We start from the raw sequence: 26830 nt of genomic DNA, 5'->3' as shown, positions 1-26830 counted from the left end.
AGGAGGCAAAAGTTAGAAAAGGAGGAAAAAAAAGTACCACCATACTGGATTTAGAGGGTTTTGTTTGTTCGTCTTGTTACTATTTTGAGAGAGGGTCTCATGTGGCACTGGCTGGCTTCAATCTCATTATATAGCTGACCTTCTGATTCTCCTGCCTCTGCCTCCCAAATGCTGGGATTAAGGCATGTTTCACCATGCCTGGCTTATGTGGTACTAGAGATCAAACCAGGGGGGGCAGCTTCATGCATGCTAGGCAAATAACTCTACTAACTGAGCCATGTCCCAAGCCATAAATGCTAGGTAGTGGTGGTGGGGGGTGAGGGTGGGGTTCAGAACTGGGGAAGGGTCTAGGGTTCTGATAGGCATCAGCCTTGCCCCCCGGCTTAATTTTTAAAAACAAATACTTAATGAATGGAAGTTGCTTTTACATGCAACAGACCCCATTAGAAAAGACAAAAGAGAGGCCTGGAGAGATGGCTCCACCATTAAACACTAGGCCTACAACCAAAATATATAAGAGAAAAGGAATCATTATTTACTTACAATTCATCAGGTCTGTAAGGAGGTGGACTTTCAAAAGGCCTCACAGACATGGCTGATGTCACTGGTCACGTGATCTCTATGATGAGCAAGACTTCGAGGCTCCCAAGATAAGCAGACCTAAGCAACAAAAGTGGGACATTGGAATTCCTGAGGCCAGAGGAGTTCACAGCAGACAAATGTAAGACCCCAGTCTCCAAGCGCCCGCTCACTCCACCACCATGTAACAACCAGTCAATTCCTCATGCACAAAAAATCTGGCATTTCTCATGGGACCAGTGCTGCAGTCTGTATGGCCCTGGCACACAGGTATCTTTCAATGTGTAACTCTGAGTTACAGTAATGACAACCTCACATCCTTTTATAACACAGAATGAATGAATGAATGAATGAATGAATGAATGAATAGCCAATACTAAGAACAAAAACACACAAAGAAAACAAAATAAATTCGGGGTTAGCATGAGATCTTGTCTCAAAAAGAAAAAAGAGAGAGAGGGAAGGATTTATTCATAAAATAACTATTTGGGGTCAGTGAAATGGCACAGTAGGGAGGGAGTCTGCCACCAAGTCTGATGACCTGAGTTCAATCCCTGGAATATAGAGACTGGGAAGAGAACCAACTCCTACTAGATGTTCTCTCAACTTCATGTGTGTGCCATGATACACACACACACACACAAACACACATGCATGTGTACACACACAGATGTTTACATTTTTAAACAACTTTTAAAATACTTTTATTTAGTTATCCATTTGTTTATTTTCTTGTTGTTTTTGGTTTGAGACAGGGTTTCTCTATGTAGCCCTGGCTTTGTAGACCAGGCTGGCCTTGACTTCATAGATCCATCTGCATCTGTTTCCCCAGTGCTGGAATTAAAGACATGAGCCAGTATCATGGGGGGAGGGAGAGACAATACAGATTAATGATTTATTTTTATTTTATGTTCAATGGTGGTTTTGCTTGAATGTGTGTATATGTGTGCATGCGCATGTCAATATGAAGGTGTCAGATCCCGTGGAACTGGAGTTACAGACAGTCGTGAGTCTGGCCTTTTGGGTGCTGGAGACTGAATCTGGGTCCTCTGAAAGAGCAGCCAGTGCTTTTAACTACTGAGCCATCTATCTCTCCAGCCCCTTAAAATTTTAAAATAAAGAAACAAAAAACAGAAAACAATCATTTCAATGCCAGCTACAATGACAAATTCCAGAAATCCCAGCTCCTCAGGAAGCTGGGGCAAAAGGATCTCAAACTGGAGACCAACCTGGGCAACACAGTAAGACCTTTCTCAAAAACAAAGCAAAAAGCTGACGACTGTAGCTCCGTAGTGGAGCACGTGCCTAGAATGTCCGGGGTCCTGGATTCAATCCCCAGAACTAAAAGAAGAAGAAACAATTTCCTATTACCTTTGAATGCTCAGGTACAATGAGAATACACTTGAGACTACAGACACAACAGTGTCTAGCACCTGTCAGTCCTTCAGAGTTAACTAAAGCATACTCTAATTTTTTTTTTCTTTCTTTCTTTTTTTTTTTTTTTTTTGGGGGGGTGGGTGGTTCGAGACAGGGTTTCTCTGTGTAGCCCTGGCTGTCCTGGAACTCACTCTGTAGACCAGGCTGGCCTCGAACTCATACAAATCCACCTGCCTCTGCTTCCCAAGTGCTGGGATTAAAGGTGTGTGCCACCGCTGCCCGGCTGCATACTCTAATTTAAACATATACCTTTATTAAAAGTGATTACAATCTGTAGATGTGGATGGTGTGATTGCAATCCATCTCATTCTCTTGTCCGGTTTTCCAATTCTACAAAAAAAAAAAAAAAAAAAAAAAAAAAAAAAGAGAGAGAGAGAGAGAGAGAGAGAGAGAGAGAGAGAGAAGAAAAACATGAAATACGTATCAAGGGTTCTTTCCTGAGAGAAAAGCAGAGTATTTCTGCTCTAGAATTCTCTGAATACCTAAAAGGCAATTTCACTCAGTCAACACATACTTATTAAAGAGACCGCTGCACAGAGGAGCCTGTGGAAGTATGTTACACACACACACACACACACACACACACACACACACACACTAGCAACTACGTGACCAAGAGTGGCAAGGGATAAGTCGGCAAGCCATGAAGACAAAGAGCATTAGGTAGCAGCGCCTTGGAAGGAAGGATGGGCATCCAGGCTGGTTAAGTGCTGATATGCACGGGGTTGGGGCTCATTTATGGGCCAGAGAGGAAGCCATATATGGACATGATAACCTATTAAAATAAAGACTTATCATGAGAGTACAAAGGGCTTTGAACATCTGGTAAGAGTTTCTCCTCTCACTCCAGTGAAAAACAGGAAACCAGTCTGATTCTCAGCAGTGGAAGTGTGATTGAGTAAGGACCAAGAAGACAGGCAAAAGAGGGCCCCCAGGAGCGTCAGGGGCTTTGCTGTATAGTGCATAGTATACAGTATATTAGTATATAGTATAGGCTGAGGAGAGGCAAGAGCACTCATGTGCCAGCTACTCCACAAAATTCCAGTTCAGACTCAAACTCACCTTCCTTATCTACTTTACAAACCCAAAAAGGACCAGAAAGACACAGGAAGTAACATGCTCAAAGCTAGTGAGTCACTGAGATGTAACCTGATCCACATCTCCTGTCCTCTCCACTCTCAGAGGTTTTAAGTGAATTTCATTTCATATACTAGCTTTCTTGCAGTGGACAACTGGTGTTAATGTCTACAAAGCATTGACTCTGAACATGAGCTGCCTCCATCCAAGGTGACTCCATGGCACCCAAAAGATCTTCTGGAAAAATACTAACCAGTGAGAACTAAAAGGTGGAGTTTATTCCAGAAAATCCAGTGTTAGAATAGCCAAGAAAGGGCCAATGACATGGCTCAGCAGGTAAAGGGACTTGCCACCAAGGATGAGGAACTGAGTTCAATCCCCAGGACCTACATGTAGAAAAGAGGGAAACAATGCCTGCAAGTTGTCCTCAGGCCTCCAAACATATGCTGTAGTGTACACACATGTGTGTACAGAAGATAAAAGAAAGAAGGAAGGAACAAAGGAATGGATGAATTAGCAAGTGAACAAACAAATGAACATACGTTCAGTCTTACAGCTTTGAGCACTTCCTGCCCCTCAGACGGTATATGCCAGCTATAGGAAGTTCTTTCCAGACAATAGTAGTAATTGATTATCGAGGAAGAGAACTTTAGATCCACTAGGTGAACTCCATGTGAACAGGAGTTTCTGCATGTTGTTCACTGATTAAAACAGCACCTGGCACAAGGTAGGTGTGCAAATATTTGCTGAACATTTACATGAATCAGATTGGACCTGGATACTGCCTGCAAAACCTCGTGTGCTTTCAGGTTGAAGGTAATGAAAAACTAGCAGGACAATCTAACAAAGTGTCACCTCCAAGAGACACTTGAGGAAGGTCCATGTTCTGAGTATATTAAAGCAAAATTTGTTTTCACTTTCAAATAAAGTCTGTCCAATTCTACACTACTCCATTAAGTCCGTTTAGGCTTTTACAACATGATGCATAAACTACATAGCAATTCTCTTCCACATCACTAAAGAGTTGATTCCAAATCCTAGAATGAAACTCTGTATATTAGATAAAATCTCAAAAATAAAAATCCAGGTAATACCAACACAAACACCAAGCAAAGAGAACTTCTCATTTTGTGGGTTTTGTTTGGTTGGTTGGTTTTTGAGACAGGATTTCTCTGTGTAGCACTGGCCAATTCATTCTGTCATCCAGGCTGGCCTGAAACTCTGCCTCCTGAGTGCTGGGATTAAAGACATGCTTCACCACATCTCAGCATTTTTTTTTTTTAAAAGACGCATGGTTTTTGGGATACACTGCAATATGGCAACAGGGCAGGAAACAACTAAGGTACTTCCTAGTGGTCATTTGTTTTTTTTTTAAACCACTTTACCGTTTAGAGAAAAAAAATCTTTCATATACTATAGGTTGCAGCACCTGTCAATAAAATGCTGATTGGCCTATAAGCAGGAAACAAAAGGTGGGACATCAAGTAAGGAGATGGAATGTTAGAGAGAGGCGGGGAAGAGCACAGGAACAAGGAGGAGAACAAAAGATGGGAGCTGAGCAGAGATAACCAACCACACGGCAGAACTTAGATTAGAATAAATCAGATATTAAGTTACGATCTAATCAGGAAACCAAGCAAAGATTACAGGCAAGGTGTTTGTAAATATATTTTGAGTCTCGAGAGTTGTTATTCTGGATGCGTGGGACCAGGAGTAAAAACTCGGTTTTTATTACCAATGCACAGTGAAGGCATAAATCCGTGTACACAGCCACAGAACTAGCACACTCAATTTCTTCATCTCATGTTGAAGCACAAACATGAGCGATTTTAAACCAAATGGGGCTTTGAGAGACAAAATCAAGATGGCTTCCTAAACGATGTTTGGAAAAGGAACATTAAGGAAAGACTGTAAACGTTATTGAATGTAAGACCTTATTTCTGAGACTGAGCATCGAACAGTGACAATACTGAACTGAATCTTAGACCTTCCATACCTACAACTCAGTCACTCAAGACTATTCCCAAAGCCAGTCACCATGGTGCACGCAACTCTCAAAGCCCAGCATTTGGCAGGCTTGAGCAGGAGGATTTCCGTGAGGTCAAGGCCGGTCTGGGCCACACAATGAGTTCTCCACTGGCCTGACACATGGAGATTGAGGCAGAAGGACAGCCTAGAGTTTGAGTCCAACTCAGACTTCAGCATTAAGATGGTATCTACAAACAGTGCAAGGGGCCGGAGGGATGGCTAAGCCATTTACAGTGCTTACTGCTCTTACAGAAGACTGGAGTTTGCTTCCCAGTCCCCACATCCAGACGCAAGTGCCAACAACTCTAGTTGCAGGGATCTGACAGTCTCTGGCTTCTTCAGGGACCTGCACACACATGGTGTATGTAAGCATATTTTGGTGCACACACCTACACGTTAGTACATCTTTTTTTTTTTTAATACAACAGGCAGACCAGGTGTGGTGGCTCACATCTTTAATCTCTGCACTCAGGAGGCAGAGGCAGGAGAATCTGAGTTTAAGGTTTGCCTGGTTCAGAATAATTTTTAGGACAGCTAAATTTACATAGTGAGACCCTGACTGAAAAAAGAAGAGGAGGAGGAGGCTGTTGATGTTGACTATCCCCTAATTCCAGGCTCAGAATCAGTTATTAAAAGCCAGATTAATTGAGTTTTAGGCTTTAGTCATCATAAATTCAAACAAAATCCCTTTTCTAAATGTTGTTTCCTAGAGGTGGAGTTTGGCTGTCATGTTTCCTCCCATAGCAGGGACTTCTAAATTATAAAACAATTTCAGAAAGCAGATTTAACAGCTCCTGCCACACTGCCGTTTCTCTTCTGAAGATGGTTACCAGGCAAGAACACAGAGAAGGAATCCAGGGAATCTGGAGGACAACTGAAGGATTGGGCAGATTCCCAAGAAGCCAAATAACAGAATCTAATTAGCACAAAGAATGGAGCACTGATGTTCATCTGGAGTGAGGTCTCTAGTGGTCACTGCAGACAAGGTTATCCAGATTTGCAGCTGACCAAACACTGGAAAGAATAACTAATAACCCAAAAGCAAGGAATCCCATCTAGAACAAGCAAGGTCTCTCTCTACAAGATCAAAATGAGTTTGAAGAAACGTGGTGGTTCCATCCACCCGTTTAGCTCATCCACCTTCTCACATTCTCTGGGTTTTGATGACTTAATGTCTCTGTCAAAAGGGGGAATGACCCCAACCTTGGCGGGGGTAAATAAAGCAGAGAAAAGAAGCAAATGCATTCATACCTGAAGTGGTTACCCAGAAGGTGAGTAAGGTAAGTGCTCAGGTGCTGAAGTGTTTGGAACCGTGAATGAGTCACTTAGAAATGCACAGCTCAGTGGCAGCCAGTCATAAGGGCCTGAGTTCAAAACCCAGAATCAAAAATAAAAAAATAAAATAAAATAAAGACAGTAAACCGGTTGCTGAAGCAGAGAGGTTTTGCCACCACCTGCTCTCTGAAAACTGAGGGACTAAGATTAGTGGGGAGAACCTGGAAGAATGAGTGAGCTGCTTAATTCATAGACGTCCATATGATTATACAGGATAAAGGGGATCCGGCTCTGCAGGCGTGCCTTAGGTGTTCTTAGAGCGCATTCCCCATCCCTGCAAAAAAGTACATTTCCTTTGGTAAGAATTTTAGCAAAGGGTATCCAAATCTTAGAGAGCACTCAGAAATACCGTTTATGTCTAGGGCTGCTGTAAATAAATACTGAGCTGTAGCTCAGTGGCCTTGGATTCCATCCCTAACACTGAAAAAGAAAACAAAACAAACAAAACCCTGAATGTGTACAGCAGGTTCCACCCTGGGTACAGATCCCAGAGACAGTAAGACAGTTCAGGATCTTAACAAAAACAAAACAAACAAACATGTCTTTAGAAAAAATAATTGCAAAACAAGAAATGCTTGTCCTGGAGAACTTGACCTGGAGAACTTGCCTTCTTTTAATGTCCTTTTAGACTACCCTAAAAAGCCCTGAAATAGTTTAAGAACGTCTTTGTAGTCCTAGAAATGGTTAAAAACAAAAACAAAACAAAACACCCAAAACCACAGGGTCAGTTTTCATCTCCAAGTTGGGAAGGTTCCCCTCCTCGGCACTGACTCCACCCCCCTCCAAGAATAACAAATAATCATTTGAGCTCCTGCTCCAGGCAGAAGTTACTTAGTATTTTAAGAGACTGTACTTCAAGGTCCCTAAGTCTAGGACAAGACTTCACTGGCAGCAGCTGGAGTAGGGCCCAGCAGCACTTGCCCAACCAAGGTGGAAATGAGGAGTGAAAAGACCTCTAGGGTTTGGCCTAAGGGGCCCACTGATCACTTTCATCAGCAGAACATAAAGATTAGCAGGGCTGGAAACACACAGCTATGTCAGTAGCTAAAGAAGGAAAGGCAGCTCCGACAGATCCTTACAGAACATGTTACACAGAAAACCTTGCATTTCTAGCCGTGTGTGTGTGTGTGTGTGTGTGTGTGTTTAAAGCTAAATATAGTTGCATACACCTTTAAGCCTTTAATCCCAGCACTTGGGAGCCAGAGGCAGGTGGATCTCTCTGCAAGTTAGAGACCAGCCCGGTCTTCATAGCAAGTTCCAGGACTACTGGAGCTACATAAACAGAGAGATCTTGTCTCAAAAACAAACAACAACAACAACAAAATCTAACATACATTAAGAATATCTCTCTAGGGACTGGAGAGATGGCTCCAAGGTTAAAATCATGTTCTTGCAGAAGATCAGGGTTCAATTCCCAGCACCCACATAGTGGCTCACAACCATAAGTAACCCTGGTTTCAGTGATCCGATAAAGGGCATAGATGTGCACTTACATATATGCACATAGGCAAAACATTCAGACACATAAAGTAAAATAAACAGATCTCTTTTAAAAAAATTCTCTCTAGAATGAAGAAACCCAGGTAGGATGGCCCCTCCCCCCCACGCCCACCAAGATTGATCCTAGGACATTGTGTGTGCTAATCAAGTACTCTGTCACTGAGCTTCCAAAGAGGACATTTTTATTTGTGTTAATTTGCACTCATGTCTCATGGTATGTGAGGAAGAGGACAATCCTTGGCATTCTTTTCCCTCCATGTGGGGCTCATCAAGTCATTGGGCCAACTAGTGAGTGCTTTACCCTAAGCTACCTTACAGTTATAGGGAGTTGTGAGCTGCTGGACACAGTTGCTGGGAATTGAACCCAGGTCCTCTAGAACCACTGAGCCATCGCTCCAAATTCCAAAATTTAGCTTTTCTTTTTGAGACAAGATCTCATTATGTAGCTCTAGCCGTTCTGGAACTCCCTTTGTAGACCAAGCTGATCTTGAACTCACAGAGATCCATATGTGAGCTCCTCTGCCTCCCAAGTTCTGGAACACTTTGCTCCACCCTCAAAGAAGATCTAGATGTTGTCAGTCACGTCCGCAAGTTCAGTTCACAGTTCAAATCTCAGGGATGCTCTCCAGACCACTCAGTAACTTTCTTTCATACCTGACCTCAGGCTTCACCATCTCCACCCAGGGGGAACACGAGAGCTCACAAACACTCATATATGTCTTGACCATCACCTTCCCTGGTCACTCTGCTGGTCCTTAGCGTCAGAGACCAGGTTAATAAGGCCGATGCCCCATGATGCTAATGAGTTGGGATTTTAGTCCGGTAGTGAAGATCTTAAACTACACAAATTAACAGTAAATGTATCAAATTGAGGCCAGCCAAAGTCTATGCTTTCTACCTTCTGAGATGGAAGGGGGGACGCCAACAACATAGGCATCACTTCTAGCTTCTTAGAAAAGCGGAATAAAAGACCCCATCCCAAACTACAAGACACAAGTACCCCAGGAAAAACAAAAACAAAAGAAAACAGATGAACAGAAAAGCTTAGGTGCTCCAAACATAGCCAAGAAAGACTAAAAACTAAGATACAAGTTTCCTGGGGTTGGGAGTGCATAGCTCAGTTGTAAGTACTCAGAGCACGGCCCTAAATTTTATTCCCCAATGTGCGGAAATTACCCAGTGTGCAAATGATACACAGTAATCTCCATCTTAAAAGTGGAAACGGTACAAATGCCTGGATTGATCATTGGCTCGGCTCTCTATAGTAGGTATTTTCTCTGAAATGCTCTACAGTTAACTACTCCTTATGGGTTGGCTTAAGTTTTCTGTATCCTGCCTACTGTGGATTTTTGAAGCTTTGCTGAGATTCCAACCTTAGGCTACTCCCCCCCCCCCCGCCCCCACCGCCCCAACCTTTAAAATAAGAGTTCTGGTAAGATTTGCCTTTAACAAAGATCCTCATACTTACTTCCTAAGTTGCCTGGAAGCTGCTGGAATGTGGACAGTGCTCCCTCCCCGCTTAAATCTAACTGGCTAACCTCATCATCCCATTGCCTAACAAAGGAAGGACTAACAACTAGACAAATCCAAAGGAAAAAATGAAAAGAAAACCAGCAACGGTGGAAATTTAAGATTTATACATATGGTGCAAAGGAACTACTGTTATACTCAGGGATATGTAGTTGAACAACACACGAACCACAGGAAGCATCACCAGAAAGCGCCTTACTGAGAAGCAGTCCTGTTTCCGGTGATCCCAGTAACACACCTGTTGTATTCGAGAGCCACGCACTGCTTACCTGCCTTGAAAGCTGCCTCCTCCCCGCCCCAGGTAATTCCCCTAGTGGCAGTTTGCCCGGTGAGCCCCGGGCAGGCCGGAGGATACCTCCGCTCCCGCTGGGGTTCAGTCACTCCACCTGGGACGAAAGGGGCTCAGAGTTGTTCCAGCGACAAGATGCAGAGGCCATTTTGGTCCCCACCCACTTTGTCCCAGCTTACTACCTCCGAGACAGGCCACTCGCCGCCAGACTCGCGGGGCCGACTTGGCCCGGGAGGTCTGCAAAGTGGACCGCCTATGCAGGCTGCCGGTCCCCGAGACCGTGCGCCCCACGGCAGCTCCGTGCTCGGAAGCAACACGGCCAGAGCAGGGCAGCAGAGCAGGCCCTGCCCCGGGGCAGGTCGCCGGCCCGCGGTCACGGATGAGAATCCACCGCGTGAGCAGCTTCCCTCGAAATCCAGCCTCACTCGAAAAGAACGCCGAGAGCTGAAATCAACAAGGGCGCACGCACCGAACCCTGTTCCAAACAGCCAGGGTAATACACGCCAAGACTCTGGGGACACTGCAGAGGTCCCCCGGCCTCCCCCTCTCCTGGGATGAATTATCCAAAGGGGCGGAAACCATGAGGGCCATAGGGATCTACGCCATCCTGCGTCGCTCAGCTCCAGCCCTAACTGGAGACCCTGAGTAGCCCACAGATCTCCAGCGCCCCAGTTGAGCGCGGGATCCGCCCCCGAGACTCCCGCCACGGTAGAAGCCGAAAGTTGTTCAGGCATTTCTGGTGGAAAAGGTTTTGCCCGCGGCTCCAAAAGAGAGAGAGAGAATCAGACCCCCAAATCCTCCCGCGCTGCGCTCGGGCACACGCGCGTCTCCGGTTTCCGTGAGAGCGGAGTCCAGGGCGAAACTGCCACCGAAACTAGCTCCGCGCGCCCTCCCCGCGCCTCGCCTCCCAGCCCCGGCGCGTGGCCCTGGGGGACCCCCAGCGCCGCCCCTGCCTCGTACCCACCCAGGGCGGCCGGAACCCCGGGGTGCTCACCTGGCCGGTGCACCTGCTGCCACCCGCGCTGCCACCCGCCGCTGCCAGCCGACAGCTCTAATGAGCCGGGAGGACGGTCCTCCGCCTCCCCCACCCCCTGCCCCCGGGCATGCGCACCAATTTCAGGCCGAACCCGCCCGGGGCGGCGCGCACTGGGGACCCACCTGCTGCGCCCCTAGCCGGTTGCTCCCTGCGCTGGACCGCTCTCCCGCAACTCCACCGCTGTCGCCTAAGGAAAGAGGGACCGGGAGGTGGGCCCTAGCGACGAGGTGTGGCGTGGCCGGCCTCCTCCCTCCGTGACCCATTCACCTGAAACTCCGATGGGAGGCGGAGGGAGCGGCGGAGGAGGCGGGAGGACCGGGCAGGGCTCACCACCAGGAGCAAGCAGAGTTAAAGGAACAGCACCGACGTTGCCTGGAGAGGAGCGGGAGCGTGCGGAGAAGGTGTCAGGATCTTGGAGGCAAGGGAGTAATCCCAGACCATGTTGGGGGTGCTCGGAGATCCGCCTGCTTCAGGGCCCCTGTGGGGTGTTGGTTCCGGGAGAAGGAGAGTCAAGTCAGGAGGGAGCTGTTCTGTTGTGTTACTCAGAAAGGGTCCAAGGGCGCCTGGAGGCTGATAAGAAAGACTGAGTCCTCTCCCTACTGAGTCCTGCTGCCAGGTTTTGATTAAATGCTTAGTTGGAAAGCCGTACCAGATGCTTGTTGCAGCGAAAGAGTGGACATTTTTCAGAAGTGCTCATTACTAGCGTCTTCCAAATCAGAGGACTCAGGAAAAGACTATTATCCTCTGGTCTGGTTAAAATGTAGGTTGGTAGGTCACGCAGAATCCCCAGGCCACAGGGTCCTCATCCACGCACGCACTAGATGTAACTACGGTGTGATTGAGGCTACTCTAAAGGGATTTAAAACCGTTTCGGTATTCTTTTTTGGCTTAAAACAAAACAAACAAAACCAGTCTGGTTGCTAAGGACTGTTTTTTTTTTTCACTCCGCCTATAACTGTTGTTACAGATTTGTGTTGTATTTCATATTAATTGTACTCTAGGATACAGAGATTTTAATTCTTGTTAGTTAGCTGTCTGCACCGAAGATGAGAATTTAAATTTCGTAAGCCCTGCTTCCTTTTGTGTCCCGATCCTGAATGTCTGCATTGCTACTACATTTCTGTCCTATCCCATGCTCCTTTCTGACTTTAAGTAACTACAGGTGTGGTTTCCTTTGCATTAAATCTTAAAGCACAATTCAGTACTTCCGGAAGTAAAAATTTTAAATGATGACAGCCTTAATAGATTGTTAATCTAATTAGTAATTTTTCATGAAGTCATTGACATAATTATTTCAATGTGACTGTAGTTTTTGATTGATGCAGATTAAATTGATATTAACCCTAAGGAAGTCAGGTTAATCCTCTTAATGTTAGCTGTCAGATTGCTAATATTTCCAAACATTCCAACTCAGATTATAATTACACAAGGAAACATTTTCATAAACACCTATCTATTATTTTGTCATGTATTTTGCCTGTTCTGAAGAGGATCTCATAGGAGGTTTGGTGGTGGTGGTTTTCCTATTTAAAAGTAAATAAATATAGATTGACTAGGTGTGCATCTTGCCCCCAGAACATCTGCCTGCCATGCTTGAAGCCCTCAGGTTCCATCCTTAGTTCACATACCAAAAATTTGTCCTTGCATAGTATACTCTTAGGGGCTGACAAGATGGCTAAACGTAGTGGCTGCTCTTCTACCAGCTTCTCTTCTCTTTGTTCAATTTCCAGCCCCACATGGTAGTTGATAAACTGTTGTAACTCCAGTTCTGGAGGGCGTGATACCTTCCAGCCTCCTTGGGCAGTAGACACACAGTAGTACATAGGCAATACATGCAAGCAAATTACCCATACACTTAAAATAAAAATTTTAATTAAAATATTTTATCCCAGCACTTGGGAGGCAGAGGCAGGCGGATTTCTGAGTTCGAGGCCAGCCTGGTCTACAGATTGAGTTCCAGGACAGCCAAGGCTATACAGAGAAACCCTGTCTTGAAAAACCAATATATATATATATTTTAAAATAAAGTGTGCATTTAATATTTTTAGTAGTCACAAGGTTGTATAACCATTGCCACCATGTTCTAATTCCAGAGCATTTTCAGCTGAAACCCAATACATATTAATAGTCATTTTCTGTTTCCAGCCCCTGACATTTTATTTTCTTTCTTTTTTATTGCTTCCCCCCCCCCCGCACCTCCCCCCAAATTTGTCTGTAACAGCCTTAGCTGTCCTGGAACTCACTTTGTAGACCAGGCTGGCCTCGAACTCACAGAAATCCATCTATCTGCTTCTGTCTCCCAAGTGCTAGGATTAAAGGCATGAACCACTACTGCCTGACTTAACTGGTATATTTTCTGTCTTTGTTGACTTTGATTTTATATGAATGGGTAATACCATCCATGAATTCAGTGCCTGGTTTTGTTTTGTTTTTTAAGATTTATTTATTTTATTTATGTGAGTACACTGTAGCTGTTCAGACACAGCAGAAAAGGGTATCCAATCCCATTACAGATGGTTGTGAGCCATCATGTGGTTGCTGGAAATTGAACTCAGGACCTCAGGAAGAACAGTTAGTGCTCTTAAACACTGAGCCATCTTTCCAGTCTCAGTGCCTGGTGCTTTCTTAGCACACTCTCTTCATGGTTCATCTGTCAGCCCATATTTTTAGTACCTTACTCTTTTTTATGACTAATATTTCATTGCATTGATGACTAAAATGTGCATACCACATTTTATTTATCCTTTTACCAGTTGTTGGGAATCGAGGTTGTTTCTCCTTTTGGATTATTATAAAGAATACTATTTGCAAAAGTTCATGCATAAGTTTTAGTGTGAGCATACATTTTCAAAACTCTTGAGTGAGCTTTCAAGTAAACATTTTTTGTCATTTCTAGATGATAATATACATATAATATTTTTTCCTATTCCCTTCCTAAACTTGGACAGAAAGGCACCTTACATCTGAAGGAAGGTTAGTTATTCTCACTTATTTACAATCCTCCTGCCTCAATCTCCCCAGTGCTGTTTTACAGCTGTACCACGCCCTCCTATTTCCTCATCCACATCAGTCTGTCAAGAAGATAGCTTCTTCCTCTTCGTCATCCTCTTTCCCTCCCTTTTCCTCCCTTCCTCGTTCTCTTTTTCCTCCTCCTCCCAGTTCTCCCAGTTCTGTGTCTTTCAGGGATGGGGATGGAACCCAGACCCTTGTACATTCTTAAGCCCATGCGTTGCCACTAAACTAAATTTCCAGCCAGTAACTATTTTTCTAGGTGCTTGCTCTGCTCAGAGCAGTGACAGAACCCCCATCGTAATAGAGACTTACCTTCTAGTGACTACTTACTATGAATGCGAAATTTAACAAAATAACTTGAGCTATATGAAATTGACGATAGGTGATCAATTTTCAGTGTGAAAATGTCAGCTTCCTATGTTTTCTGTTAAGATACTGCATACTGTTTTCATTTGATTCAGATTACTTTTCCAAACAGTATTATAATAGGGAAAGATCTAAACCTGTGTTTTCTCCCAGCTGCTAATGTTGTGCTGACTAGGTAGTGATTCAGAGTGTCTGGAGAGAAAGCCAGCCTTAAGCCCATCACTCGTCAATACTAAAACAAAGCAGGTTGGGTGCTCAAGGGTGCCATGTCAACTTACTCACTTATACAATCATAATTTGTAGCAAAGTAACTTTTTAACCAAATAATCCTTTTTGGCAACTCAAAATAGTTTTGTAGTATTATCCACTCTTGAACATTAAATAATGTTTAATTAAAATTCATTCTATCCAGAGACAAAGTAAATGTTTTTATTAAAGGATCTATAAGTAGATTTGTCTGTTCAACTCACTAAAATTTTTAAAACAAGGCTCAACAACAACAACAAAACTTGAGTGTTACGGTGCACAGCTCTAATCCCACCACTCCAGAGGCAGAGGCAGGCATATCTCTGTGAGTTCAAGGCTAACCTGGTCTACAAATCTTGTTCAGGACAGCCAGGACTACACAAAGAAACTCTGTCAGATCTCAGTGTTGCCCCTTAGTAGCTGGATCAGATGAAAGAAAAGTCAACTGTAAAAAACCTTTGCCGGGCAGTGGTGGCACATGCCTTTAATCCCAGCATTTAGGAGGCAGAGGCAGGTGGATATCTGAGTTCGAGGCCAGCCTGGTCTACAGAGTGAGTTCCAGGACAGCCAGGGCTACACAGAGAAACCCTGTCTCAAAAAACAAAATACAAAACAACAAATACAAAAAACCCTTCACCACACTGGAGTTATCATAAATAATACTTTCCTCAGCTGCTCCAGAGGCAAGATGATCACAAGTTCAAGGCCTGCCTAGGCAACCTAGTAAGCCTCTCTGTCAAAAAGTAAAAACAGAGATGGGAGAGGTGGCAGGGTTTCTTGGGGCTCGGGACAGCCTGAAACTTACTGTGTATCTGAGTTAAGGCACTTGCCACCAAACCTGACACCTAAGATGAAACCCGCGTGGTGAGAAGAGAGAGCCAATGCCCACAAGTGGACCTCTGACTTCCACACAAGCCTGAGCATGAGTGTGGGCATACACATACAGAGAAAAAATAAATAATTTAATTTGTAGAGAGTAAAATCAGAGCTAGGGAGATATCTCAGTGACATAAGGAGATACCTCAGTGACAGGATGCTCACCAGCCTTCATAAGGCCCTTTATGCTCAGCATTGCATGAAAAGTAAAAAAATAAATGAGTACCCTGTTATAATTTGGGAAAGCAAATTATATGTTTTAATATATAATTGTATATGTATAAATATATATACAATATATATAAATACATATATATAAATGTATGTTCCCTCATAACATACAGTATTCTGAGGCATCAAATAAGTCTCAATGAAGTGACAAGTCATTGCTGTCTACCATCTCCCTAAAACCATTCTAGTCACATACACATTCGTACATAGTTATGGAATAACACTTAATTGATATCCCCAAAGCCAAGGTGCCTCTGAGCACTGTGTCTATCTCTAACCTAGCCAACTGCCATTATGAAAGGAGCACATTCCTCTGCAAGGCTTAAAGCACTAGTACCAGGGGTTAGAGGGAAGAAAAGAAGGGGAGATTAAAATATTTCCACTCCACTGTGCCAGTCTAGTGAGTGAATTCAATGTCTGGTATTTATTTAAGGGCACTTCAGTTTGGAATGGCTGCCGGCCTGGCCTGAAAGACCTCTATCATGGCCAACTAGTAATAAGGAGGGAGGCACCCTGTCAGTGTGAGGCAGTTTCCTTGGGCACATTTATGGCAGAATCTGAGGGACAGTTTCTCAGAGGACACCTGTTGTAGGTGAGTAAGCCACAAGCTGCTCGGTGTTTGTGTATGAAGCAAGCTCCTCCTGGGAGGGACCCTGGTGAAACCGAGAGTTGTGTGTCAGCACCTGAGCTGGGGCTCAGCCAGAAGGATAATTAATAACAGCCGCCATCACCTGACACTGTACCTCCTGCGATGTGAGTTTTATAGTTCGGCAGTCACAGAACGTATGTGTTGCTGCTGTTTCCCTTTTAGGCATGAGAAGGCTAAGGCTTCATCCGAATGGCTTGTTCATTCTTTCCAGTTACTGCTAAGCCGGGACTCAGTCACAGGCCACCTGATTCTTGAGCTAATTAATGTTCTTAGCAGTCCTGCTGTGCTTTAGGACTACTTATTATCTCTAGGCAATATTCCATGGTTGATAAGCATTCTGGTTTTCCCCTTGGGTGTAGGCTTTTTTTTTTCCCTACATGGCTGTTTACCGTATAATCATTTATTAAATGGTATATTTCATACATTCCTGTGTAGGAATTTTCTATTTTGGGAGATCTTCTCTCTTCCACACTTCCACAGAGGTTTGCAGTATAGCCCAGGCCAGGTTTGATCTCACAGTCTTCCTGCTTCTGCCCGCCTGTGCTGGCAGTTCAGGCCTGTGCTCCCATGCCTGGCTGATAGGAAACGTTCACAGACTAGGACATAGAGACATTGTTAGAAGATGGCTGGAGACCTTGTGCAGGTGTGTTGGGAAGAACATTCCTCACCTACCCACAGAGAATGACTTTGATTGGAGTAAGTTGCAACCCTCTGAGGATGAAGTAAATGGTTTTGGTATAGGTAGGATACATATGAACAATGCAGGGGGGAAAAAAGACTCAAGTTGGACTTTTTTCTTAATTTCTTCTTAAGTACCAATTATCCATTGTAGTAGAAAATTGGCCTTCTAGCTCTGACTCCTCTTTTAAAAGATTCATTTTATTTTAACCTTTTATGCATATGAGTGCTTTGTATGTATGTGAACCATGCTTGTGCCTGGTGTCTGTGGAGACCAGAAGGTGTCAGATCCCCTAGAAGGCAGTTGTAGGCTCCCATGTGGGCTGGTGGGAATTGAACTCAGGTCTTCCACAAGACAAACAAGTAGTCTTAACCACTGAACTGTCTCTCTAGCCCTTCCTGAGACTTTTAGTTCAAAAGCGGTGAGACAATAAAATCAACACTAACCAAATACTGCAAATATTTTGTTCTCAAATCTAATTTTAACTTCATAGGGCTGTTAACCTTCTATGTCTCCAAACTTTAAGAAGTAATAATAATAAAAACTTTTATCATAAAAAATTCTAGTTCTAGGAATGCATATGGGTGGGTATAACATAGTGGTCATGGGGGACAGTTCTCAGTTTCATCATCAGAGCATCCCACAGGCAGACTGCCTACTTTTTGTTTTTGTTTTGTTTTGTTTTGTTTTGTTTTGTTTGAAGAGCTTCTGGAGCCTGCACAGGGAAGCTCACTGTGATTCTCACCAACAGGGCTTGATCCCACAGACACATAATGAGAGTTTTTATTACAGACACAGTATTGACTTAGAGAGCTGGGGAAAGAGCTCTGAGGTAGAGCCCCAAGTTTGATCCCCAGCACAGCAAAAGCAAACACATAACTAAGCAAATATGTCATATGTGCTGTAAATACCGTGAACTGAGTGTCTCCAGGATTTACAGCACATATGACAAATTTGTGGGGCTCCTTGATGAAGCATATACGGTAAGTAGGGAAGACATCCAACCCAAAGGACTGACCTGAAAACAAGTAAGGTCATTTCAGATCATCGATTTGAAGAAAGCAAACAGGCTAAGAGGATGTCTGAGGAACTCCCAAGCTGCCTGGGAGAGGGTGGCTCCAAGCAGCTACTCCAAGATGGAATGTTTGAACCGAAGCTTTAACAGTGAGAAAGAGGTAGCCATGCAGAGTTCTGGTTTGCAAACACCCTGAGGTTGAACGCAGAACCACGTGGGAGCGTCAAAGTGAGGCAGGATAGAAAGGCCGGGAAAATCTTAGTACTTAGGGGAATAGGGTGGAATCCAGATCTGCCTAAGGCCTTTTCTCTTCCTGGCCATGAACCTGCAGTTTTCTAGTAATCTCACCAGAAACCTTATTTACAGGGAAAAGACATGCACTGAAGGCCTTATGCAATACTAGTAGCATCTGGTTTTACCTTATCAGATCATAAATCCACCCAAGGCATCCTAGGAGCCACCTCAGGTATCTCTTTATCAAAAGGGAGAAGGAAGCTTCTTCACAACCAAAAGGGTATGTATGACTAATCTAGAGCAATGGCTTACTCCCTTTTTAGAAAAGTCTGTACCTACACTTGGGGATGTCTTCCTCTCTGCTACTCCCTCTGTGTCTTTGAGTGTCTCTCTTTCTCTTAACCCTCATGCTTATGCATATATTAAAATATACTTAATAAAATCACCAACTGTTTCTCAAACTGGCTGTCCTGAAATTCTTTTCAGTGTCAAAGCCAAGAATCCTGGTTTTGCCTGAGTTAAGGCCCCTGAAAGCTTATGATTTGAATTCTATGGAGCTTTGAACACCAACTAAGACAGTTTCCTATTTTTTTTAAATATATTTTTGATAAGCTTTTTTTTTTTTTTTTTTTTTTGGTTTTTCAAGACAGGGTTTCTCTGTGTAGCCCTGACTGTCCTGGAACTCACTCTGTAGACCAGGCTGGCCTCGAACTCAGAATTGATAAGCATTTTATCTCTAAGGTTTGTAGCTTCTTCATGGAAGAGATTGGCCTTGAGAAAGAGAGTGAAGATGATCTAAAACCTGTTGATAGCATTGAGAGAGAAGTGACCCATCAGTCATCCTACATGAATGTTAACTAGTGGAGCTGGCCTTGTGTGGGAGTGGCCAGAGACAGGCCTCAGGAAAGACAAGGAAGCTCTGTCCTAACCATCACAGACTTCTCTTAGTTCTGAAAACTAGAGGAAGAAAAGTTTTGTGTGTGTGTGTGTGTGTCTGTGTGTGTCTGTGTGTGTGTCTGCATGTGTCTGTATGTGTGTGTCTGTGTGTGTTTTGTTTACTAACTTACTATGTTGAAATTTTCACCCTAGAGAAGGTTGGGGTGTTGCTCAGTGGTGAGGTGTGCAGGCCCTGCACTCCATCCCCAACATCGGAAACAAGTAGGAGCTTCAAAAAGAAAATGAAAAGAAAGGTATGATGTAGAAAAGAAAATGGTATGATGGTATCTTTACCAAAACTCACCAACTGTCTATGGTGAAGTGTAACTGGGCCACATTTATATTCTTCCATATACATAGATCTGAGATTTATACATAGAATACTTTTTATGCCTAATTTTTTGTAAAAAATAAAATCACCAACTAACACATACATTTGGTCGTTTTTTAGGTGCTCTCTCTCTCTCTCTCTCTCTCTCTCTCTCTCAATCAACTCCAAGGACTTTTACATACCAAATATGCTCTACCACTAAGTTACATCCCTAGGCTCCAACAGTAACTTTAGATAGTGATACGCCACCCTAAGTACTTCAGCACGTCCAATTTTCTCTCAAGAAGGTCGCCATACTTGGCTGTACCATAACACACCTCCTAAAGGAAACATTGTTATAAAATCTTATCTCATCACACTGTTCTGATCACTCTAAAATCCAAAGACCATTCCTTGCATTTCTTTGTCATGACTCTTTAAGTCTTAACTGTCATGGCATGATCTGAAACATGACAGCATGTTCTAGTCATCTCATAGTTTTGATTAAAGCTATAGCAGCAACAACAGAAATGTGTGCAGATAGTGCCATGGACTTCCTAGGACACTATATCAGAAGGGCAGTCTGGATGAGAGATAAATTTGGATGCTCAGTTCAGGTGGCTCAGTTCAGCCTTCCAGATCTCTACCTTCTCTCTATGACTACTATGTGTTCTTTGGGACGATACACTGATGTAAAAGTATCTTTTATTCTCCTGATGTAATTGTTGTCGCCAAGACTTACTGCCTCCTTCTGCTATCCTAGGTCTAGACCAGGAAATTTCTGGCCTCTGTACAATCTAATCTTCGCCTAGAATGTTTTCAGCCTCTGAGACTTACTACTGAATAAGCTCACCCTTTCTAGTTCTTTCTGAACTCTCACTGGATGGTTCAACTCAGCTCTTCTGACTTAAAACTTCTCTTCATGCTAACTGATTTAATCTGGCTCCTCTAGGCTCCTCCTGAAATGCTTGGCTTATCTCTGTCAATCTGTTCTAATTTTCTGGTTCCTTTCACTCTCTGGCTCACTCTGTCTTCACCTGTGTCTGGCTGGTTCTCTGTCTGTACCACTGTCCCAGTAAAACTGCCTCCATTTTTTTCTCTCTGTGCTGCTTTCTCTTAAGTAGTCTCTTTTCCTCTCTCTCAAGAGCTGGCATCTTCTATTCTGTCAAATCTTTCTCTGATTTGTCACCTTATCTGCCACTCAAATTAGACATTACTCTCAAACACTCCCTTTTACCAACTAACTTTACCTTCATTGTTTGGGGTTAAAGGTGTGTGCTAAGGCTGAGCCACACCACTATAAAAACCAGCATTTAAAGAACACACACACACAATCTCAGGGTTCACAGTATGATCAAACATCCTGTAACACACTGATCTTCCTTCCTGATTTCTTTTGGATTCTGATATTTTACTGGTTGTGACAGTAATTATTTTCTAAAACTATACAATATTGTTATTAATAATATCCAATACTGCCAAGGAAAATAATTTTGTTGTGGTGGTTGTTTGGTTTTTGTTTTGCTTTTTTGAGCCAGGGTTTCTCTGTATAGCCCTGCTTCTCCTGGAACTCACAGGCAGAACTCACAGAGGCCTCTGCCTCCCAAATGCTAGTGTTAAAGGCCTGTGCCACCACTATCTGGAAAAAGAAAAAAGCTTAAAGGCAGGATCTCCTGGAGCTCAGGCTAGTTTAAGACTTGCTATGTATTCTTGTATAATCTTAAACTCCTGGTGAATGATCTTGAAGTCCAGATTCCCCTGCCTCTATCCCCCAGTTCTAGGATTATAGAAATGTACCACCATGCCTGGCCAAAAACCTGAGTGTGGTGCTGGTGCTAGTGGTGCTTGTGTGTGTGTGTGTGTGTGTGTGTGTGTGTGTGTGTGTGTGTGTGTGTCTGTCTGTGTGTGTGTGTTTGTGTGTGTGTCTGTCTGTGTGTGTGTGTCTATCTGTCTGTCTGTGTGTGTGTCTGTGTCTGTGTGTGTGTCTGTCTGTCTGTGTGTGTGTGTGTGTTTTTTACCACTTAAGTTCTTTCTGATGACTTATTTTCTATTTGCCTATAATGAACTAATCAGTCCCTTCCTCTATATAAGATATTTGTTACTTTGCTTACTTACTGTTGCTGTGATAAAACCAAATTGGTAAGAAAAAGATTTATTTGGCTTACAGTTAACAGTCCATTAGAGAAGCCAAGACAGGAACTAAGCAGAGACCATGGAGGGATGCTGCTTCCTGGCTTGCTTCCTGACTGGCAGTCTTAACCTGCTTTCTTATACAGCCCAGGACCACTGGCCCAGAGTTGGCAGTACACCCTCCTTCTTCAATTATTAATCAACAAAATGACCCACAGGGTAGCCCATAGGCCAGTCTGAGCCAATGGAAGCAATTCCTCAATTGAGAGTTCTTCTTCCCAGAGGACTCTAGTTTGTATCAAATGGATAATAACTAACCAGCATACTTGCTAAGGAGGGTAAGTGCCATGGGAAAAATATCAAAGCAGGTGTTTCTCTAAGGCAGACTTACAAAATGAAGCATACTGAGTAATAATAATAATAATGATAATGATAATAATAATAATAATGCTGAGTGGAAAGTGGTGCTAAGGACCTACAGACATCCTCTCATCTTGGTGGGCCCTCTTAGCTGCTGCATACATGCCCCTCTCTACGAGATGTCCTCTCTGCCCTTTGTTCTCATAATTTCCTCTACCTGGAGTGTTCTCCTTTCTCCTTTGTGTTCAGAGGTCTAAGACTAAGACAAGGGACTGACTCCTACTTTTTAAGCCTTCTTTGATTTCTCTTCTCAAAACACTGGCTTCTCTTAGTTCTCCACATATTCCCAAACTGATTGCAATCACTTAGCTGTCTTCCTATCTTACATTAGATGAGCAGGTGCAGGACCGTCCTCCTAGAAGGTATATTCTCTGAGCTCTGTCTGTCCTTGTGCTTTGCTCAGCTGTCACTTTAATTGAGTAATTAAATGGCTTTCTGGGTTCTAATGCTATCCTTAAGTATACCAGAGTTTATTTCTGCTGGTAAGACTTTGATGAGAAACTCTGCCCTTTCCTTCTGTTTATTTTTTCAAGCATGTTCCCTAGAGGAGGGGGTTAACCAGGAAGTTTCCTTTACTCCCTTCCCCCAGACAGAAGGAAAAAAATAACAGGAAACATACTCACAGAAAACAATGAAGATGCATATCAAATATTTGTTCCTTTCTGTGCAAGAGAAATTCAGCAAGGTATTAGGTCATCACGGTAGCACTTGAGAGAATCAGAGTTGCTTTGAGCTTTAAGAACTTCCAAAACCATTTGGCTATCTTTTTTTTTTTTTTTTTTTTTTTTAAATCTAGAGGCATTAAAACACAGCCTCTTAACCAATGTAATCAGTATTATGCCTACGACTGTCCTCTAGAAGCTGTTTGGACACTTGTGATCATTGGTCTGGTGACACAGGTAAATTGGTTACTTCCTCTTACAGGCTTGGACTCTGAGAGAAAATAAATAGAAGACACTGTTTATTGAGCACCCCAATGACACACAAATGTCTTCTAGAGTTACCATTTACAACATCCTAAGTTAGATGTCTTGTTTTGTGGACAGAGAAAGTGAGTTATGTATGTTGAAATCTTGTCCCAAACTTGACAGTTAGAAATGGGTAACACTGAGATTCAAAATCTTCTATCTCTCTGTCCCACAAAGTCCTGTGAGATAGCGCCGTGCTTCTAAGTAGCTGACTCCTATACCCTGAGCAGTCCCTGTGCCCACATTGCCTGCCCCAATACGTAGTGTATGAATATTGACTGTAATTGAATCTCTTCCTGGTTCCGATACCTTCAGGTTACCAAGTGGTAAAATTATGCTTATATTCATTTTCCCCAGGCAGCCCAGGAACAGTATGTATTGCCTACTGAGACCTAGTCCCCAAGTTGGTGTTCAGATCAGGAACTCCCACCTACACCAATCAGCATGAAAGTGAACACCCCTCCCAGGCTGCTGGTCTCCAACTACAGGAGAATCAATGTAAGCATCAAATCCATGGGGAGAGGAGACAAAGCCAGACAAACTTAAGAAAAAGGTGCAGAACCTGCTCTGTACATCCAGTTCTGTGCGTTCAGCTGTCTTAAGTCAGCCTTTTATTGTAGTAAACTGGCCTAATCTTGATATAGCAGTATCATATGTACTAAATGACCATTGAATAGTATTTCTTCTGTGCCAGGACTTTAAAAATATATATATATCCCAGGCTGATCTGAAACTCTCTATACAGCTGAGAATGATCTTGGATTTCTGATCCTCGGGCCTCTACCTCCCAAGAGCTGAGGTTACAGGTTATTCCACTACGCCACTTACTCTGCAGTGCTGGGAATGCAGGAGCTTTGAGTTTCTTGTGATGAGTATTGATTACTAACTTGATGGGGTCTAGGATCATCCAGGAGCTAAGCTTCCGGAATATCTGGAAAGGATTATCTAGATTAGTTTACCTGTGGGCATGCCTGTAAGGAAATTATCCACATTAGGTTAGTTGAGATGTGGGAAGACCCACCATAACTGAGGTGTGTGTGTGTGTGTGTGTGTTTGTGTGTGTGTGTGTGTGTGTGTGATAGCTGCCTTACAGCCCTGCCGCCATGTCTTCCCTGCCATGACAGCCTGTGCCCAGAGAAGTCAAACTAAATAAAGCCTGTCCTTACACTGCTTCTGTAAGGGTATTTTGTCGCAGCTACAAGAAAAGTAATTCACACAGCAGACGAGTGCTCTGCCAGCTGAGTTACAGCCTCAGCCCCAAGAAGTCCAGTCTTACACACAGGTTTACAGACGGCCTTTGCAAGGTGTGAATCATCATTTTACAAGTTTTACAAGTTAGGGAAATAAGTCTCCAGAAGTTGTGATCTCTCATCAGGCTGGTATATGCTGTATGTGTGTATAGTGTATGTAGTACATGTATGGTACATGTATATATGTATGGTATGTGTGTATATGTGTGTGTGGTATATGTGTGTATGTGATGTATGTGTGTCTGTGGTATGTGTGTATGATATATGTGTGTGGCTTGTGTATATGTCTCTGTGTGGTATGAGCGTGTGGTATATAAATGTGTACTGTATGTGTGTGCAGTATGTGCATGGCGGGTGTTCACACATGCATCTATGTTGGTGTGTGGGTCTGTGTGCACAGAGGACACAGAAGGACATCAGAGGGTCCTGCTCTATCACAATCCACTTTATTCCCTTGAGGCAGAGTTACTGAACCTGGAACTCACCATTGTTTAGCCAGGCTGGCAGTCTCAGAGATTCTCCTGTCTCTGCTCCCTCTGCTCCCAGCACTGGGGTTACAGCTAATCCTTTAAGTGTATGCTGGGGGTCTGAACCAAGTCCTTTTGCTTGTGTGGCGTGTGTATATGTCTCTGTGTGGTATGAGCGTGTGGTGTATAAATGTGTACAGTATGTGTGTGCAGTATGTGCGTGGCGGGTGTTCACACTTGCATCTGTGTAGGTGTGTGGGTCTGTGTGTACAGAGGACACAGAAGGACATCAGAGTGTTCTTATCTACCAAGCTAGCTTCCCAGCCCCTCAAAATAGGATAAACAACAACAACAACAAAAACTCTCCACATATCATACTAATGAGGAGTGAAGGTCCTTATGTTGTGACACTCTTCTTTAAAGAAAAACTCATACAAGTCAAAAAATCATGACATGTTGCTATGGTTCCCAAATCCATGTGTTGATGGCATGTGAGATGGGACCTTTGGGAGGTACGTAGGGTCAGGTGATGTAATGAGCATGGTACCCCTCATAATGGAAGTAGTGGTTTTGTAAGAAAAGAGCCAGGTGGTAGCACACATAATCCAGCACGTAAGAGGCTAGGGCAAAAGAATCTCAGCCAACCTGGGCTACTGTGGTGGTTTGAATAGGTATGGCCCCCATGGGCTCACATGTTTGAGTGCTTGGCCCACAGGGAGTGGCACTGTTAGGAGGTGTGGCCTTGTAGTAGGTGTGGTCTTGGAGAAAGGTTGTGGACTCAGGGCTTTGAAGTCTCCTACATTCAAGTTATACCCTGTGTGGCACACAGACTCCTTCTGCTGCCCGTAGATCAAGATACAGAACTCTCAGTTCCTTCTCCAGCACCATGTCTGCCTGCATGGTGCCATGTTTCTCACCATGATTATAATGGACTAAGTCTCTGAACCTGTAAGCCAACCCCAATGAAATGTTTTCCTTTGTGAGAGTTGCACTGAAACCCTAACTGAGGCAACGACATAGCAAGATCCTGTCTGTTCAGCACATATGCCTGCTGCCTGCTGCCTGCTGCCTGCTGCCTGCTGCCTGCTGCCTGCTGCCTGCTGCCTGCTGCCTGCTGCCTGCTGCCTGCTGCCTGCTGCCTGCTGCCTGCTGCCTGCTGCCTGCTGCTGTGCTCCTCACCATGATCCAGTTTCAAAAACAAAAACAAAAACAGGCCAACATGATGACACAAGCTTATGATCCCATCACTCAAGAGTTTGAGACCAGCCTGGGCTATATTATATGGCTATAATTCAGAGCAACATAGTGAGAGCCTATTTTTAATAAGCAAAAATAGATATGTATTGTTAAAATATCTCTTATTTGCCTGATGTAATTGCCATGTTGGAGGCTTACTACCTCTGTCTGCTAACCTAGGTCTCTGAGATAAGCCCACCCCTTCCTAGTTCTTTCTGATCTCTGACTGGCTGACTGATCAACTCAACTGTTCTGGCTCAAACTCATCTTCAAGCTGACTGATTTGATTTGGCTTCTCTCTCTTTTTCTTTTCTTTTTGGTTTTTCGAGACAGGGTTTCTCTGTGTAGTTCTGGCTGTCCTGGAACTCACTCTGTAGACCAGGCTGGCCTCGAACTCAGAAATAAGCCTGCCTCTGCCTCCCAAGTGCTGGGACTAAAGGGCTGTGCCACCACTGCCCAGCTTGGCTTCTCTCTCAACCTCTGATTTTTTTTTTCCCTCTGCTTGGCCTCAAACTAACTCTGGCAACCTATTCTAATTTTTTGGCTCATTCTCATTCTCTGGTTCATTCTGTCTTCACCTGTGTCTAAATTTTTTTTTCTGCATCCTGTGTCTGTACCACTATCTCAGTAAAACCACTCTCTCTTCTTTTCTGTCTGTGCTGCTTTCTCTTAAGTGGGCTTCTTTTCTCAGTGTTCTTATGAGAGTTGGGCATATCCTAATCTGTCAAATCATCTCTGATTCACTTTGACACTCAGATTAGACATCACTTTCAAACATAGGTGATTCCTTCTACAAACTAACTTTACCTTCATTGTTTGAGATTAATGGTGTTTACTAAGGGCGTGTCTGTATTCCATCCCAAGGAATTAAAGATATATGCAAAGGCTGAGCCACACCACAACTAGAAACATTCTTTTCCAGTAAACAGCACAATCTCAGGGTTCACAGTGTGATCAAACATCCTGCAACAATGTATTTTAAAAGCATTATTCA

The 26830-nt window shown here is 43.6% G+C and overlaps 1 protein-coding gene across 4 annotated transcripts in view; it reads right to left on the bottom strand.

Moving 5' to 3' along the window:
- Ocln (occludin) overlaps nucleotides 1-11108 on the bottom strand; it is a 52283-nt gene extending 41175 nt beyond the window's left edge. The window contains exons 1-3 of one of the 4 annotated variants that reach the window (XM_076916292.1): nucleotides 10770-10861; nucleotides 2266-2346; nucleotides 544-660 (exon numbers count right to left, since the gene is read on the bottom strand). In XM_076916292.1, coding sequence (XP_076772407.1) covers nucleotides 544-593 — 50 coding nt within the window. In that variant the 5' untranslated portion in view covers nucleotides 594-660; nucleotides 2266-2346; nucleotides 10770-10861. Of the gene's footprint in view, nucleotides 1-543; nucleotides 661-2265; nucleotides 2347-10769; nucleotides 10888-10933 lie in introns of those variants that run through there. The other 3 variants (XM_034523676.2, XM_034523678.2, XM_034523679.2) reach the window with 3 other exon arrangements.
- Nucleotides 11109-26830: the final 15722 nt, after the last annotated feature.

The sequence above is a fragment of the Arvicanthis niloticus genome, chromosome 19, assembly GCF_011762505.2.
Source record: "Arvicanthis niloticus isolate mArvNil1 chromosome 19, mArvNil1.pat.X, whole genome shotgun sequence".
Lineage (NCBI taxonomy): Eukaryota > Metazoa > Chordata > Mammalia > Rodentia > Muridae > Arvicanthis > Arvicanthis niloticus.
Note: the sequence above shows the minus strand (reverse complement) of the source record. Positions and strands in the feature narration are given on the sequence as shown.